This window comes from Sus scrofa, chromosome 8 (genome assembly GCF_054392235.1).
Source record: "Sus scrofa isolate SSC_HxYL_T2T_F1_AM1 chromosome 8, Sscrofa_HxYL_maternal_Yorkshire_Landrace_v2.0, whole genome shotgun sequence".
Lineage (NCBI taxonomy): Eukaryota > Metazoa > Chordata > Mammalia > Artiodactyla > Suidae > Sus > Sus scrofa.
Window position 1 is genome coordinate 109,710,461 of NC_139390.1, and position 17,098 is coordinate 109,727,558.

Below are 17,098 nucleotides of genomic sequence, written 5' to 3' on the forward strand. Positions count from 1 at the left end.
TAATGGCTGAGTAATATTCCATTGCGGATATGTACCATGTCTTCTTGATCCATTCCTCTCTCAATGGGCATTTAGGTTGTTTCCATGTCTTGGCTATTGAAAATAGTGCTGCAGTGAACATTGGAGTACCTGTGTCTTTTCAAGTCGTGGTTTTCTCTGGGTAGATGCCCAGGAGTGGGATTGCTGGATCAAATAGTAGTTCTATGTTTAATTTTCTGAGGAATCTCCATACTGTTTTCCACAGTGGTTGCATCAATTTACAATCCCGCCAACAGTGTACTTTTTCTCCACACCCTTTCCAGCACTTACTGTCTGTAGACTTCTTAATTATGGCTATTCTGGCTGGAGTAAGTGGTTTTGATTTGCATTTCTCTGATAATGAGTGATGTTGAACATCTTTTCATGTGTTTTTTGGCCATCCATATGTCTTCTTTGGAGAATTGTCCGTTTAGATCTTCTGCCCATTTTTTGATGGAGTTGTTTGTTTTTTTTGGAATTCAGCTGTGGAAGGTGTTTATAAGTTTTAGAGATTATTCCCATGTCAGTCGATTCACTTGCAAAGATGAGAATCAGTTTGTTTGTAAGCTCATTGATGTTGAATTCAATTCCTTGAGTTTGTAGGACTGAGGTTCTTGTTCTATTACTAAGACTGTTTTCAGTCCCTAGATCTCTTTGGGGTTGTTCTCATGTGCTTGTCTATCTCAGCAGTCGAGAACTTCCCTCATGTAAGATTCCTCTCATGCTTTCCAGCTCTCTTGACTTCTTTCTGCTTTAGTAGCCAGGGAAAACTCTGCTTTTAAGCAGCTCATGTGATTGGATTGGGCTCCCCAAGGATAATCTCCCTTTTGCAATACAACATGATGATGGTGATGGCTCATCATACTCACAGGTTCTACCCACACTCAAACAGGAGGGCATTCTACAAGGGTGTGGGTCATGAGGAATTAGAATTCTGCTTATGAGCAACCAGTGACCAAAATTATAAGTATATTGAAGTGGTATAATGTGGTGGGCTCAGAAATCAGATTGTCTAGGTCCAATTCTAGTTCTAATACTTAACTAGAGTTACTTATTCTCTTGTATCTCAGTTTCCTCATCTGTTAAATGTAGTTAATATGTAACATCTACTTCATAGAGTTGTTGTGGAGAAAAAATTATGTAACATCTGTAAAGGGTGCTTAGCATACTGCCTGAGACATAATAAACACCCAATTAATGGTTGGCTACTATTACTATTATTATTAGTTCTTTGAAGCAGTATTCTTTTATTTTGCATTTCAGTTTTCATAGAGTGGATTTGACTAAATCGAAGACATGTACTCACTAAAAGTGACATGATACCCAAATGAGAGCCTTTTGTTATTTTGAAATCTGACTCATGTAAGCATCACTCAAGTGTAAGTGTGAGCACTTTCCCCCTACTCCAGGCAGAAGATGTATGTTCTTAGATGGCCTGGGCCAGGTGTGTGTAGGTGTGTACGTGTATGCAGTGCAATGGGAGATGGGTATGTGTAGGGCCTGAGCTGGGACAAGTCAGCATGTGAGGGCCTCCTGTGTCATGCTAAGGAGTTTGGACTTTTGGCAGAAAATAGACAGCTTCTAAAGAGGCGTTGGCTTGGAGAGATGGGTGAATTGCAGAGAGAACTCAGAACAGTGTAGAGGATGGATTTGAGATAGATTTTGAATTAATGTAGAAAATATTTAATTAGGAAAATGCTATTTATGTTCAGACAGTAGATAATGGTCAGAACATATCCCAAGTCCAAGAGCTTTTCTTGGCATCTTAATAAGAAAAATTTAGGATGCCCTGATGGAAGTGAGCATGGGTGAGACTAGAAAAGTACTGGTGTATTGTGCTCTTGGTCAGGAAGAAGCAGAGCATCTGATCCAGTACCAGGTCTAGGTTTAGGATTTGAATCCAAGGATATACAGGAATCTGGAAGATCAGTCTGTGAGGAGCATCTGAGTTGATAGCCAGGAATTATAATTTAACATCCAGGATACCCGTTCCAGATGAGTCAAACTGCTGGCATGTAGAGGACCAAGGACCAGGGCTGGGCTTCATCTCGCCTTGAATGAATCTAACAGCGCATGACTGTGCCCTGTTAATAAAGATCCAGATTGAGGAAAATGAATTCAATGTTTAGAGTGACTACGTAGGGTCGAAAGCGAGTTGGATGGGATCCTATCACTTAGAGACTAGGTTGGGATGAGATATCAGATTGTCCCATGGGAGAACAAACCAAAAATGCAATTTTAGAATTTTGTGGTACTAGAGTCAGAGCAGGATTGATGTCAGGGATGACTTGGCAATGACAAGGACTGAATAATCTCAGCATATGCCATATTCTTTTCAATCAGGTCATGAGCCGGTCTCAGAGGGAAGCCAGGGATTTGGGAGTGAGGACTAAGTGTCTTGAGTGGCGGTGGAATCAGGGCCCACACAGACAGCCTAGTAAGCCCTGGGTCTCTGGAACTGTCCAAGATTCTTTATCTGAAGGGCTCTTTTTCAGGGGGAGTTCTCATTTCCGTTGACTCCCCTTGGCCTCTGCATGTGTGGCCAGCTGCAAAGAAAATAGATGGAGGGAAAAGCCCCAGCTTTCTTTATCAGAAAACATCCTCTGCTGCATGTCTGTGTCCCAGGTCTGGATGGTATTCATTGCCGGAGCATTCCTAATGCCAGACACAGCTTGGCCTGTGACAGGGAGATACTCCTGTTCCAGTGATCCTACTTCCTGGCAGAATGAGCTGTTTTGGCAAAATTCTAGAAAATGAGCTACAATAAGAGAAAAGTGGGTCCGGCATAGGCGTTGTGGCCCCTTCAGAGGCAGTCCTGTTCACATTTGGATAATAGGAAGTAAGTTTAGCTAGAAAATTTGAGTGAGGAACCTGAATCTTTCAGAAGCAAGTAGCGATCTGCTCCTTGGAGAAGACTTCTTTCTCTAAACACGCCTTAACTCAGAGGGATACTGTAAATTACCCCTCCTGATGCTGAGTCCTCTGGCATTCAAGGGCTTTTTTATCTGAGAGTTGTATTTCGACATCTTTACACTGTATCGTGACAACTGTGGAGAGTTGGGAATTCCTGGCCAACCCACCTGGTAGGCTAGATACATGGGAGAGAATTTGAGAATTTTCTACTTTCCTCATAGCTTGCATATGACATAAATATTACTTAGATTTTGTGTTTGTATTCCTTCCTGTAGCTACCTTAAATATGCCTGTCTGTCTGCCTTTTGTCTGCTTTGGATTCAGACCTTCTAGAGGAATGAAGGAATGAAAATCTGATTTTCTCCTATTCTCTATTTTTTGGATATTAGATACCAACTTTCAAGGCTTTTAAATCAGAGCGTCCCACCCTCATCTTTTATTCTTGCCTTCACTCTGTTTTTTTTTTTTGTTTTGTTTTGTTTTGTTTTGTTTTGTTTTTTTAATTCCAAAGGGCATTTCTTTTTAGGTCTCCTTTTTATAAATTAAAATCTCCAAGTTGTATGTCAGGCTTATCTCTCTTTTTTTTTTTTTTTTTAAGTGCTCCCTTTCAAATAGACATTGCCTTTATTTTTGTTCCTTAAATTTTTTTTTTCCTTTTTGTAAAAAATTAAAGTGACATTGCCTTTTCAGTCTCCCATTAGCATCAATGAAGCTGGTCACTCAGACTTATAATTTTGGAGTATTTGCAGCTTTTTCCTTGGCTTGTGTCTCACATCAGTTTCACAAACAGATTCTAGCTGCTTATTTTGTAGTTACCCATTTTCATTTTTATAGCCATTGCTTCTTTCCAGAGTCTTATTAGTTCACATCCAGGTCATTCTAATAGCCTGTTTAATTTTTTTCTTTCACAAAATTATCCCCCTACACACACAGTCCATCCTGCACATTAGAGTCGTTGGCTGCCTACCCATTATCCAGTCTCCTTTATCTTTCCCAGTTGGTCATCTTTCCCAGTTTCCACTTGTCTTCCATATAGCAATTTATTATTACTGCTGTTTCCTCCCAGGATCCTGGTTAGTGATTGCCTTTGAAGATTATGTTGGATGAAGCACACAGCTTCTGAATTGACTGATGAATGTCATTGGTAACTTGATAGGGATTGCATTGGGTAGTATAGTCATTTTGACAATATTAATTTTTCCAATCCAAGTGCATGGTATATCTTTCTGTTTGTATCGTCTTTGATTTCTTTCATCAGTGTCTTACGGTTTTCAGAGTACAGGTCTTTTATTTCTTTAGGTAGCTTTATTCCTAGGTATTTTATTCTTTTTGATGCAGTGGTACATAGGATGGTTTCCCAGTTTCTCTTTCTGATCTTTCGTTTTTGGTATATAGAAATACAATAGATTTCTGTCTATTAACTAGGTATTTTGCAACTTTACCAAATTCATTAATGAGCTCTGACAGTTTTCTGGTAGTGCCTTTAGGATTTTATGTAAATTTTCATTTCATCTCCAAATAGTGATAGTTTTACTTCTTCTTTTCCAATTTGGATTCCTTTGATTTCTTTTTCTTCTCTGACTACCATGGCCAGGACCTCCAAAACTATGTTGAATGAAAGTGTTGAGAGTGGACATCCTTGTTTTGTCCCTGACAGCTTTTCACCATTTAGAATGATGTTAGCTGCGGATTTGTCTATATGGCTTTTTATTGTGTTAAGGTAAGTTCCCTCTGTGCACATGTCCTGGAAAGTTTTTATCAAAAATGGGTGTTGAATTTTGTGACAGGTTTTTCTCAGCCTCTTTTGAGATGATTATATAATTTTTATTCTTTAGTTTGTTAATGTGGTGTTACATTGATTGCTTTGTAGATACTGAAGAATCTTTGAGTCCCTGGGATAAATCCTACTTGATCATGGTATATGATCCTTTTAATATATAGTTGGATTATGTTTGCTAATATTTTGTTGAGGATTTTTGCATCAATGTTCATCGGTGGTATTGGCCTGTAGTTTTCTTTTTTGTGGTATCTTTGGTTTTGGTATTGGGGTGATGGTGGCCTCATAGAATGAATTGGAGTATTCCTTCCTATGCAGTTATTTGGGAAGAGTTTCAGAAGAATAGGTGTTAATTCTTCTCCTGAGTGTTTTAGAATTTACCTGTGAAGCTATCAGGTCCTGGACCTTGGTTTGTCAAAAATTTTTAAATCACAGTTTCAGTTTCAGTTTCAGTACTTGTAATTAGTTTATTCATATTTTCTATATATTCCTGGTTTAGTCTTGGAAGCTTGTATCTTTGTAAGAATTTGTCCATTTCTTCTGTCCATTTTATTGGTATATAGTTGCTTATAGTATTCTCCTATGATCCTTTGTATTTCTCAGGTGTCAATTTTAACTTTTCCTTTTTCATATCTAATTTTATTGATTTGAGCCCTCTCCCTGTTTTTCTCAATTAGTCTAGCTAAAGGTTTATCAATTTCATTGATTTTTTTTTTTTGGAGAAGCAGCTTTTGGTTTCATTGATCTTCTCTGTTGTTTTCTCTTACTCTATTTCATTTATTTCTGATCTGACCTTTATGATTTCTTTCCTTCTCCTAACTTTGGGCTTTGTTTGTTCTTCCTTCTTTAGTTGCTTTAAGTTTAAGGTTAGGTTGCATATTTGGATTTTTCTTGTTTCCTGAGATAAGGTTGTGTTGCTATAAATTTCCTTCTTCGTACTGCTTTTGCTGTTTCCCATAGGTTTTTGATTGTTGTATCTTCTTTGTCATTTATCTCTAAGTATTTTTTGATTTCCTCACTGATCCTTGGTTGTTCAGTAGCATATTGTTTAGCATCCAGGAGTTTGTGTTTTTTTCTTTTTTTTTTTTTTTTTCTTGTAGTTGATATCTAGTCTCATAGCATTGTGTTTGGAAAAGATGCTTGATATAATTTCAGTTTTTTAAAATTTACTCAGGATTTATCTTTGGCCCAAAATGTCATCTATCCCGGAGGATGTTCTGTGTGCACTTGAGAAGAATGTATATTTTGCTGTTTTTAGCTTGGAATGTTCTAGAACTATCGATTCTAATGTGTCATTTAAAGCCTGTTTTTTTTTTTTTTTTTTTTTTTTTTTTTAATTTCTGTGAATGATTTGTCCATTGATGTAAGTGGGATGTTACAGTCTCCACTATTATTGCATTATTGTCGGTTTCTCATTTTATGGTATTTGTCTTATATATTGTGAATTCTTTTTTTTTTTTTTTTTTTTTTTTTTGCTTTTGCTTTTTAGGGCTGCACCCATGGCATATGGAAGTTCCAGGCGAGGGGTCAAATTGCAGCTGTACCTGTCAGCCTATGCCACAGCCACAGCAATGCAGGATCAGAGCTTTGCCTGCTGACCACAGCTAATGGCAATGCTGGATCCCCAACCCACTGAGGAAGGCCGGGGATGAAACCCGCATCCTCATGGATCCTAGTTGCATTCATTAACTGCTAAGTCACGAAGGGAACTCCTGCCTTATATATTGTGAATTCTTTAGCATGGAACTATGATAGTTGGATGACTGTGTCAAGGGAGAGGATGAACCTTAGTGATTTGGAAATATTTGATTTCCTTAGATCTACTGTTATACTAAGATAATTTGTTTATTGAGTTGCATACATTTGGAAGATGTTAATGAAGAGAGTACAGTTAGTTTAAATGGACTGGGCATGTTCAACTTTAATAGCTATACAGAAAGTATGTATTTAGAAAAACTGTGATAACAGTGACTACATCAGTAGAATTTGGGGTGGGAAATCGTAATCAAAGGAAAAGTGGATTGTTTAAAAAACTTCTTATCCCTCTAGACTGCATTGTGTTCTTTGTTATTCAGTATGTCTATAACTTTTGCCCAGAAGTGTTCAGATACAGAGCATTTTCTTTTAAAAACAGCATCAAAACTATGATTCAGGATATTGGAGATAATCACTTTTTACATAACCAACTCTTTTAAATGCTTTCATGTCCGATGATTAGAATTTTTCTACTAAAACTCTTATTTTTGGCACATTTGGTATACGTGTTTATTTATTTTTGCTTTTCAGGGCCACACCCACAGCATATGGAGGTTCCCAGGCTACGGGTCAAATTAGAGCTACAGCTGCTGGCCTATGCCACAGCTACAGTAATGCCAGATCCGAGACGCATCTGCACCCTACACTACAGCTCACAGCAACACCAGATCCTTAACCCACTGAATGCGGCCAGGGATTGAACCCACGTCCTTATGATTACTAGTCAGATTCATTTCCTCTGTGACACAGTGGGAACTCCCTATTTATTTTTTAATTTAGTATTTTTTGCTTATTTCTTTTTATACTTATTTCTTATGGTAATTGATTTACAATGTTGGGATAGCATCAAGCGTACAGCAGACTCCTAATTTATCCAATTTATCCTTTCCCCTACCTTTCCCCTTTGGTAGCAGTATTATTTCCAACATCTGTGAGTCTGTTTTGTAAGTAATTCATTTGTATCACTTTTGTAGATTCTACATGTAAGTGATATCATATGATTATCTTTCTCTGACTTATTTCACTTAGACGATAATTTCTGGGCCCATCCATGTTGCTGCCAAAAGCATTATTTCATTCTTTTTAGTGACCGAGTAATATTTCATTGTGTGTATATGCCACGTCTTCTTTTTATATTATTTTTTTTCTTTTTGGGTCACACCCATGGCATGTGTAACTTTCCGGGCCAGGGATCCAATCCCAGCCACATCTGCAGTGTATGCCACAGATGCAGCAATGCCAGATCTTTAACCCACCATGCCAGGCCAGGGATCGAACTGGCAGTGCCACAGAGACAAGTTAATTCATTAACCCACTGCGCCACAACAGGAACTTCTATACCATATCTTCTTTATCCATTCATCTGTTGATGGACCTTTAGGTTGCTTCTGTGTCTTGGCTATTGTAAATATTGCTGCAGTGAACACTAGGGTGTATGTATCTTGTTGAATTAGAGTTTTCACAGTATATGTGCCCAGGAGTGGAATTGCTGGATCACGTGGTAGTTCTGTTTTTAGGGTAATGACCTAGGGATAGTTCTCCAAAAAACTGACTTTTGAAGGCTTTAAGTCTGTGTAAGTCTTAAATCTCTATTAAAAACTGGGCAACACTATACTCATAAAGCTTTAACCAGATAGAAAGTTTTGTGAATCGTTTCTGATGGATGTGATGGATTACACCAAACTATCAAAAGACATTTGACTTTATTTATGTGGTTTTCTAATTCCTAGGTGAAATAACCCTTTACTTATAGAGAAGTCACTTGCCTTATGATACTGAAAAAATTAAAAAGTAAACAAAAAAGCCACTAAGCAGTCAAAATGGATGCCATAGTATTAATGCACTAACCTTTCATGTTCTTTACAGAAAAGCCCTAAAGCAATGGGTATAATAAGCTAATGTCAGCAAAATTTGCTTTTTTATGCAATAAAAAACATTTCTATCCAAAAATGTCACTGAACTCTGACTGCCTGAACATATTTGTAAAGCTGTGGAAAAGGGCAGTGGCTACAGTGTTAAGACTCTCATAAATTTACTGTGAAAAGGATGGTGTGCTTTTTTCACTGTGTCTTCCACGTTGCCATGTTAGTTATTTCTTCTTTTAAAAAATTAGCCTGATTTTAAAAGTACTTTGAAAGGTAGGATGGGAAGTGCTTTTAAAGTAAGTCTCTCATTACCTCTCATAAAATATTTTTGAACTTTTAAAGTAAATAAAGACAATGACATTTAAGGAAAAAAACACATTAGCTGAGCTTTTAGGGAATAAAATATTTATTCAGACAGCACCAGATAAAAGGTTTCCATCTCTGAGTGGTCAGGTGCCCAAGTATTGGATTTGCTTACCTACGTAAATCTGACCGAGTTCCTCAGTTAAACTTGTCTTCCTGTCCTTGATGGTATCAGAACTTCCTTGATATAGGTTAGATGATTATAAAGGCAACCTCAGCAAAACATAAGATGTGGCAACTAAAACATTTTTTGTAATTTTGAAATTGTAGAAGTAGAAATAGTGCCAGGATCATAAGAATCCCTTTGCGTGCTGAATTCTGTCCTATGTTAAGAGAGCTTGGACAAGTTAGTGTGTGTAAGAGGACAACAAGGATAGTGAAGGACCGTATGTCACATGAGACAAGGAGAGGGTTATTTTTTTTGTGGAGAAGAAAATGTAGAGGGGGTTACTCCTGCCTTCAGAAATTTGAAGGGCCAAGACTGGAAGAGAAATTAAAACTGCTGAAGGGGACAGAGCTGGAGTTTGTGGCCGTTGTTGGTTATACAGAGCAGTGTGTTTGTATTTGGCATAAGGATGAACTACATCTGGATTTGCTACTACCTTGTAATTGCACCTGCTCTTCAGATGTTCAAGCCGAGGCTGCTTGTATGTATTTGAGTTTGAATAATGGTGTTTAGGATATCCTTGAAAAAGTTGACAAGGCAGAAAAATGGTAGGAATGTGCCCAGCTGTGCTATTGAAAGCAGTTTTTGTTTTAAAGAATGTCTGTTAATTGCTATGAGCCTGTGTCCTTAGTGTGTTGATACGTTTATGATTGCACCATATTCACTGGCATAGAAAAGTCACACATCTTATTCCATTTGATGCTCACTCAGTCTGCGAGGATGCAGGGCAGGGACTGTCATCCCCATTTTAGAGGTCAGGAGCCCATGACCCAGCTCTGCTGGGGGAAATGACTTCCCCAAGGTGATACAGTCCAAGTTTGGTTCACATCTGGCTTTCTGATTCCTAGTCCAGCATTTTTACTAGTCCAGAATGCCTTCTCAAGGATCTTTCCAGCTTGAAATTTTTAGGGCACTAAATAATTGTAATGAAAAAGAGACTTTTTTCTTATCAGTCCTTTTAAGTTATTTAACTCTGGGTGTATGTGTTATAATATTCTGGATGTTATTCAGTAAAGGAGCACCTGTAGAAGCTTATGTTTTATCTCCTTCAGCTTTCCTGTCTGAGAGCAGGGATTCTATGGATGGGGTTTATTAGGTGGTATGTGGGGGAGAGATAAGCAGATATGCTACAGTGATATATGTGTGTGTATGTGTTTAAAGGCACCAAAGCTAGGAAGAATTTTCAACTGAATTCCTTGCAAAATCAACAGGGAAAAAAACCCCACACCCTTTGCTTAAAAACTATAAATCATTACAATTTCCTAGTGATGATTTTTGGTGATTTCTGAAAGTGCAACTCTTGTTTTTATATCTGACAACAGTGTGCTGGCAAAATTGATTATATGAGCACACTTGGTTTTTTGTGGTCCCGAAGATATCCTGAAGTCTGTGTAACTAAATACTGAAGACAGGGCATCTGGCCTTACTTCACTTAAAACAATTGAAGAAAGAATGCCTGTGAGTTAAATACAAAAATATGATGACATTTTATCCTCTAAAGACATCTACACTCTAAATCTTTGTGCTTGAAACTATCTTCTTTGAAAAGTCTTGTTGAAAGACAGGGAAATGTATTTTCTTTAATAAATCATACAACATAACATATTGTGATTTCTCATTAAGGATATTATTGCTGTATTTTTTGGAACTATATTTCACTGCCATTAAATTTTACCATATGTTAAATAAAATTCTATTGGTTACATTTTGCCACATGAGGGGATAAATCTGGCAGATTAGTTTTGCCCTTGGGTACCCTGATAGCCTGTAGGTACTGAGTGAAGAATTCCTCAGACATTCAGAATAACTGAAGGGAAAATAAAAGGGTAATAACATTGTAGAACCTTCTGCTCTGAAAATGAACCATCTTTTTTATTTAATAAGCGTCTGTCTATAGTTGACCCAATTTAACAAAAAAAAAAAAAATTTACTGGAAGAAAATTTGTTTTTATGTATTTGGTTTCATTACATACTTCCAGTTTTTTCATTCATTTCCATATGGGGGTTTTCTTTTGTTGAGCTGACTCTGTATGATTTCCTCTGTCCTTTGCTGCATGGGAAGACAGAATCAACGGTGACGTATTCAGTGCCGCTAATCTTTAACCTGGAAAAAAAGACAGATGCATGGTAGCACGTTGTCTTGGACACTTAAAAAGTGATGTTGGTAGCATTTAACAGAGACTAGAACCTGCCAAAGTCCTTGATGGTGAAAATTTTCCTTTAATATATGGTGACAAAGTCCTAGAGATATAAATGACTAGATTGAAACAGGAAAATTTTCATTTTCACACGAGGGTTTCTTTTTCTTTCCTACTTTAGTGAAGTTATTTTTGTGTAACTGGCTTAGGAAGACTGTGCAAATCAAACAGAGTTTGGAATTGAGATGGTTTTTACTGCAAGTAAGAATTTGATTTTATTACAGGCCCCAGATATTTGAAAGATGAGCCTCAGTAGGACAGTAACCAATTCATTTCATTTCCATGAAAATTCAAATAGAACATGGTACTTGGATGACTGGTTTTGAAAGGAAAAAAAATACGCATTGACTGCAGAGGTCATTTAGATGTTGGACCTAAGAGGAATTTTGAGTCTTCTTTATTTATTAGACTTTAAAAATGTTCAATTTATTACCTCAGGGTTTAGTATCAAAATAGATACATGAAGGCTTTAATAATAGCCATCTGTCTGGAGTTTTTTTTTTTTTTTTTTTTTTTTTGTCTTTTTGCTATTTCTTTGGGCCGCTCCTGTGGCATATGGTGGCATATGGAGGTTCCCAGGCTAGGGGTCGAATCGGAGCTGCAGCCGCCAGCCTACACCAGAGCCACAGCAACGCAGGATCCGAGCCACGTCTGCAACCTACACCACAGCTCACAGCAACGCTGGATCGTTAACCCACTGAGCAAGGGCAGGGACCGAACCCGCAACCTCATGGTTCCTAGTCGGATTCGTTAACCACTGCGCCACGACGGGAACTCCTGTCTGGAGTTTTTATTTCTCTGGCGAAAGGAAGGATGGATTAGATTATTTTTGGATGTCTCTTTTAGATATTTCAATGAGTAGAATACCATGGCTAGGGTAGAAAGATAGAAGTCATAAGAGCAGATCATCTAATAGCTTATGTGAAGTGCTGGAGACTGGAATGGAGGGACATGGAAAAGACCAGCCATTTAGAAGCTAGAGAAAATGGGTGGCCCACAAAGACAGCATAGGCGTCTTATTAAGAGTCATCTGGGTGAGGATGTTTAGAGTGAAATAAACAGAGCTGCTCTTTTAATGAACAAAGAAACTGTCTCAGATATCAGTGTAAGCTACTGTAGTATATCACTACTGTTATGAGAATATAACTAATAGTATGTATTAGCGAAAGGGGCCAAACTTGTAAGAGTTTTTATTTAAAACTGTGCACCTCTCTTAAGCTGGAATATGTTGTGAGAAGGTAATAGGCAACCAGAAAGAGCATATGTCTAGTGGACTGGAAATGAGTTACTGAGTCACTGAACATAGCTGGAGCCAGAGGGCCTGGGGAAAAGCTGAAGCAATAAAGAACAAACAATGCCCCCGGTAAAATGGGCTTACTATAATAAGTCACAGAGAAATTTTTATGTTTCACATCTTTGAAGAAAGAATTTCAAATGTCAGACACATCTGATATATATTGTACTTAATACTGGGTAACAAATGTATGACTCAGAAGGGCCATTAACTAGTTTCTGTAAGTAGCACTGTCCTCTTTAATGGTGATATGCTCTGGGCAAACTTGTTGGTGTTTCCCCATGTAAAATTAGTTGGACTGGGTGGATTTCAACAACAGTTGTAGATTTTAAATTTCAATTCTGAGAAAGTTTTTTTTTTTTTTTTTTTGAAGGGTCTTGTGGCATTGCTACCTCTTCTGCTTAATTTAGCTGTTTTTCAGTATACACAGTTTTATGACTGTAGGCATGGAGGAACCTGGGAAGGGGACCTTATACCTAGATATTTAGAATTACTTATGTACTCTGCTTAAAGACTTGTGAAGTGGTGCCCTCTTTGAGGAGAGGTGTGGAGCATCCTTTCTGGCTGGACATTTTTGGTGTTGCCCCGTGGGCAGTGAGGGCTCTGAGTTGAGTAAGCAGGAAGGCAGGACAATGTCCAGGTACTTCCTGAAGCAGTTCTCAATGTAAGATTATTATTTTAGTGAGAAGTGTTACAAATTCGTACAGCTTCACACCTAAACATACCAAATATAAATATTTGGTATTTATAGTCCTAAGTTCTTTTAGCAATTACAGTGTCAAAATTTAAATCCCTACTTTACAATGAGGATATGGTCTTTATTAGAGCGATTTCTAAGCGATTATTGAGGATCCTTGGGCATTTAAGAATACAGGAATTGTTTGGGAAACAAGGCAGATATAAGACACTAGGAGCATTTTATTCCCAGACAGTATATGTTAGAATCTTGAAATACCAGTCTTTGCAGTGCATGCAGCACGTGTTTATATGGCAGCTTTTGGGTAACTTGACCTCTAGAGGTGGCTTCCTGGTCTGCAGGTGAGCACACAATCTGGCCTGTGCCCTTCTGTCTGATCTCGCCCACCATTTTCTTGGTTGCTCCTTCTGTTCCAGCCTCATGGCCTTCTTGCTGTTCTTCATTTGTTTTCAACTCAGGGCCTTTCTATTTGCCCTTTCCTTGCTGTTGCCTCTAACCTGGGAACACTCCTTCCCAGCTTTCCCCTGGCCTGCGCCCTCCTTTCATTTAGAACTCTTTTTCAGATCACCTCATCTGGTAGTGCCGCCTCCCCTCACTCTGCATCCTCCTCCTATTTTATTTTTATTTATTTATTTATTTATTTATTTATTTTTGTCTATTTAGGGCCTCACCCGTGGCATATGGAAGTCCCCAGGTTAGGGGTCGAATCAGAGCTACAGCTGCTAGCGCAGATCACAGCCACAGCAGTGCCAGATCCAAACCATGTCTACGACTTACACCACAGCTCATGGAAATGCTGGATCCTTAACCCACTCAACAAGGCCAGGGATCGAACCCACATCCTCATGGATACTAGTTGGACTAGCCAAGACAGGGAGCTCCTCTTCCTATGCTTTAATTGTCTTTGAAGCACTTTACCTGAAGTTAAATTCTGTGCTTGTTTGCTCTTCAGTGCTTTAATTGTCTTTGAAGCACTTTACCTGAAGTTAAATTCTGTGCTTGTTTGCTCTTCAGTGCTTTGAGGTCAGTGGTTTCATCTGTCTTGTTCACTGAAAGATTCCCAGTGCCTGGAACCATCACAGGGACTCTGTCACTGTTTGTTCATTGAGTGTATGATTGTCCAAATATATCATGAAGATATATACCTCATTAGGCCGATTGTGTTTTACTTTATAAAATACAAATTTGAAAATCTGGAATTTGGTTTTCCCCACCTCAAGTCGGTGAAGGGGAATTTACGGTCTGTATTTGTGTTACTTGGTGTTGGAGCTCTGGAGTGCTAATCACTCATTCCTCCTTGCTCCTCTCCTCGATTCCAAATGAATATAAATATTAGAAGAGTATTGAATAGAGATTGCTACATGTTTTATTAAACTGAGCAGGTGTCCACTACCTTCCAGTGTGGGGGTTTTGAGAAGCTAGATTGGAAGCAACTTAGATTCAAAAATGTTCAATGGACTACCTGATCCTTTGGCAGTAACCTGCCTCTATCCAGTTGAAAGTTGAGTAGATCTGATTAGCAGGGCTTATGGCATGAAGCAGAAAACAGCCTCGGTTTTTGTCAGCAAGACATGAGCAGGCCATAAGAAGACAAAATAGAACTTGTTTTATTCATTCACTAGTTAAAAATGTGAAATTGTGACCCAGTAGATGTCAGATTTCATTGGTTAGATTCATAAACTCTCCTTATACGGAAGTGACTCAGTAGGTAGGTGGAGAGAGAAACTGAAGGGATTATTCCATCTCCTCCTCTTTCCACTTGGGGTACCAAGCAGTGCTACCTCTTCTGTGAAGAAAAAGGGGGTGGGTTGCAATTATAGTTATCCCCTGAATAGTTGCAATTGCAATACATATATTAAAATATATCTGCAAATAAATAATTTTGACCAGAAAAGAGCTATCAGCATAGGATGTTTCTGAAAGTTGATTATAGTTGTGAATCATGTAGACATCTGCCAAATGGAAGAGTAGGCTCTATTTGTAGATATGTTTAAGGGGAAGAATGGATGTTAATCCAGTATCTGCTCAACACCTGCTAATAAGAAAGGTGATACTTATGAAAAATATATTTTTATTTTTAGCAGGGCTAATCTATTTAGTTGGCTAATATTGACTTCAAGTATAAATTCAGGAGCTTTTGTGTTTCAGGTTCGCGGGAGTAAGGGAGAAGTTCTGTACATTTTGGATGCTACCAACCCACGACACTCCAACTGGCTTCGCTTTGTTCATGAGGCACCATCTCAGGAGCAGAAGAACTTGGCTGCCATTCAAGTGAGCTTATTTGCTTCTTATTTGTACTCTGCACTATGAGGAGAATGAACTAATTTATAACTATTACTCCCTGTTTTAAATTTACTTCCCAGTGACCTGCTTCAAATAACAGTAACTAACTCATAAAAGCAGAGAAATCTCATCTAGTCAGCATATGCAGGAAAGGGCAAGCCTAGCTGTAAATTGACACCAGATCACTCACTTTATGAGAATTCTTGAGGGAATGAATTACGTGGTCTGATATTGTCCTTGGCAGATTCTGCTTCCAAGTACTTTTAATTCATTCAGTGACTGTTTATTGATAGTTTTACTATTTGGTGGTTTATTTGGCTCATAGCAGAATATTCTGTGTTATTGTTTGGGAAAGCCTTCATGGAGAGTTTACTTGGGTATATCTCTACAACTATGCTTTGTGCTTCTGGAGGAATTGTATTACTTGGGATTCTTAGAGAAACAAAACCAGTAGGATCTATGTATCTATATGTATGTTTTTTTGCTTTTTAGGGCCACACCCACTGCATATGGAAGTTCCCAGGCTAGGGTTTGAATCAGAGCTGTAGCTGCTGGCCTACACCATAGCCACAGCAACGTGGGATCTGAACCACGTCTGCAGCCTACACCATAGCTTATGGCAATGATGGATCCTTAATCCACTGAGCGAGGTCAGAGATCAAACCTGCATCCTCATGGATACTAGTCGGATTCGTTTCTACTGTGTCAAAACAAACTCCTGTGTATCTGTTTCTGTATATCTACATCTGTACCTGTGTCTGTGATGTCTGTCTGTCTAACCATCCATCCATCCAGAGAGTGAGAGAAAGAGATAGACAGAGATGTGGTTCTGGAGGGTGGCAGGTCCAAAATCTGCAAAGCCACTGTCCTACTTTGAGTCCAGAGGGCACAGGTTGTTGTAGAACAAGGGAGAGCTGATAGCTAGTTGCAATCTGATGACCAGAAGGCTGCTGTGGAATTAGCAAGAATCGTCGTCCTATTTGAAAGAGTGTCAGGCCTGAAGAGTAGATCTTCCACTTTAAAGGTCATCAGGCAAAATAATTCTCTTTTACTTGGGGGAGGGACACCGTTTTGTTCTTTTTAGGCTTCAACTGATTGGATGAGGCCCACCTGCATTGTAGAGGGCAGTGTGACTTTACTCAAATTAATATATTAAAAGGTTAATTTCAGGAGTTTCTGTTGTGGCTCAGCCAGTTAAAGATCCGATGTTGCCATGCCTGCGGCATAGGTTGCAGATGTGGCTTGGATCAGTTTTTGCTCTGTCTGTGTAATAGGCCTCAGCTGCGGCTCCAGTTTGAGACCCTTGGTGCAGGTACATCCATACAAAGAAAACAAAACAAAAAAGTCACATGGAAGAACACCCTCACAGAAGCAGCCAAAGTAACAACTATCTGGTACCCTGTGGCTCAGTCAAGGTGACACATAAAATAAACTGTCCTAGGTGGGAACAATGTTACTGAATTCTGTATCCCTATATTCTTAGTATAGTGCTGCACCCAACTTTAGGCCCTGATACAACCTGTGAGTTAAACTTAGGTGATCCCTTTGTGGAAATTACAAAAGAGAAGAAGTCAAGGTAAGACATTTTCAGAGGACTCATGTAGTTAAAACTCAAGGAACAGATTGTTAAGAGAATGAAGAAACATCATATTCTATTGGAAAATTGACTTATCACATGTGAAAACTCAGCTTTTGAATCCTGAACTCCAGCAGAGGAAGCAAAGCCAATGGTTGGCAGAAGCAAGAAGGAAAGGAAAATAATAAGGGAA

At 38.5% G+C, this 17,098-nt stretch overlaps 1 protein-coding gene across 19 annotated transcripts in view; it reads left to right on the forward strand.

Annotated features, from left to right (window-relative positions):
* The window catches only part of PRDM5 (PR/SET domain 5), a 192,796-nt gene that overhangs the window by 53,601 nt on the left and 122,097 nt on the right, over positions 1–17,098 (forward strand). For all 19 annotated transcript variants that reach the window (XM_021101643.2, XM_084973071.1, XM_084973074.1 and 16 more), the window contains one exon: positions 15,195–15,317. In XM_021101643.2, the coding sequence (XP_020957302.1) occupies positions 15,195–15,317 (123 nt within the window). The remainder of the gene's footprint in view (positions 1–15,194; positions 15,318–17,098) is intronic.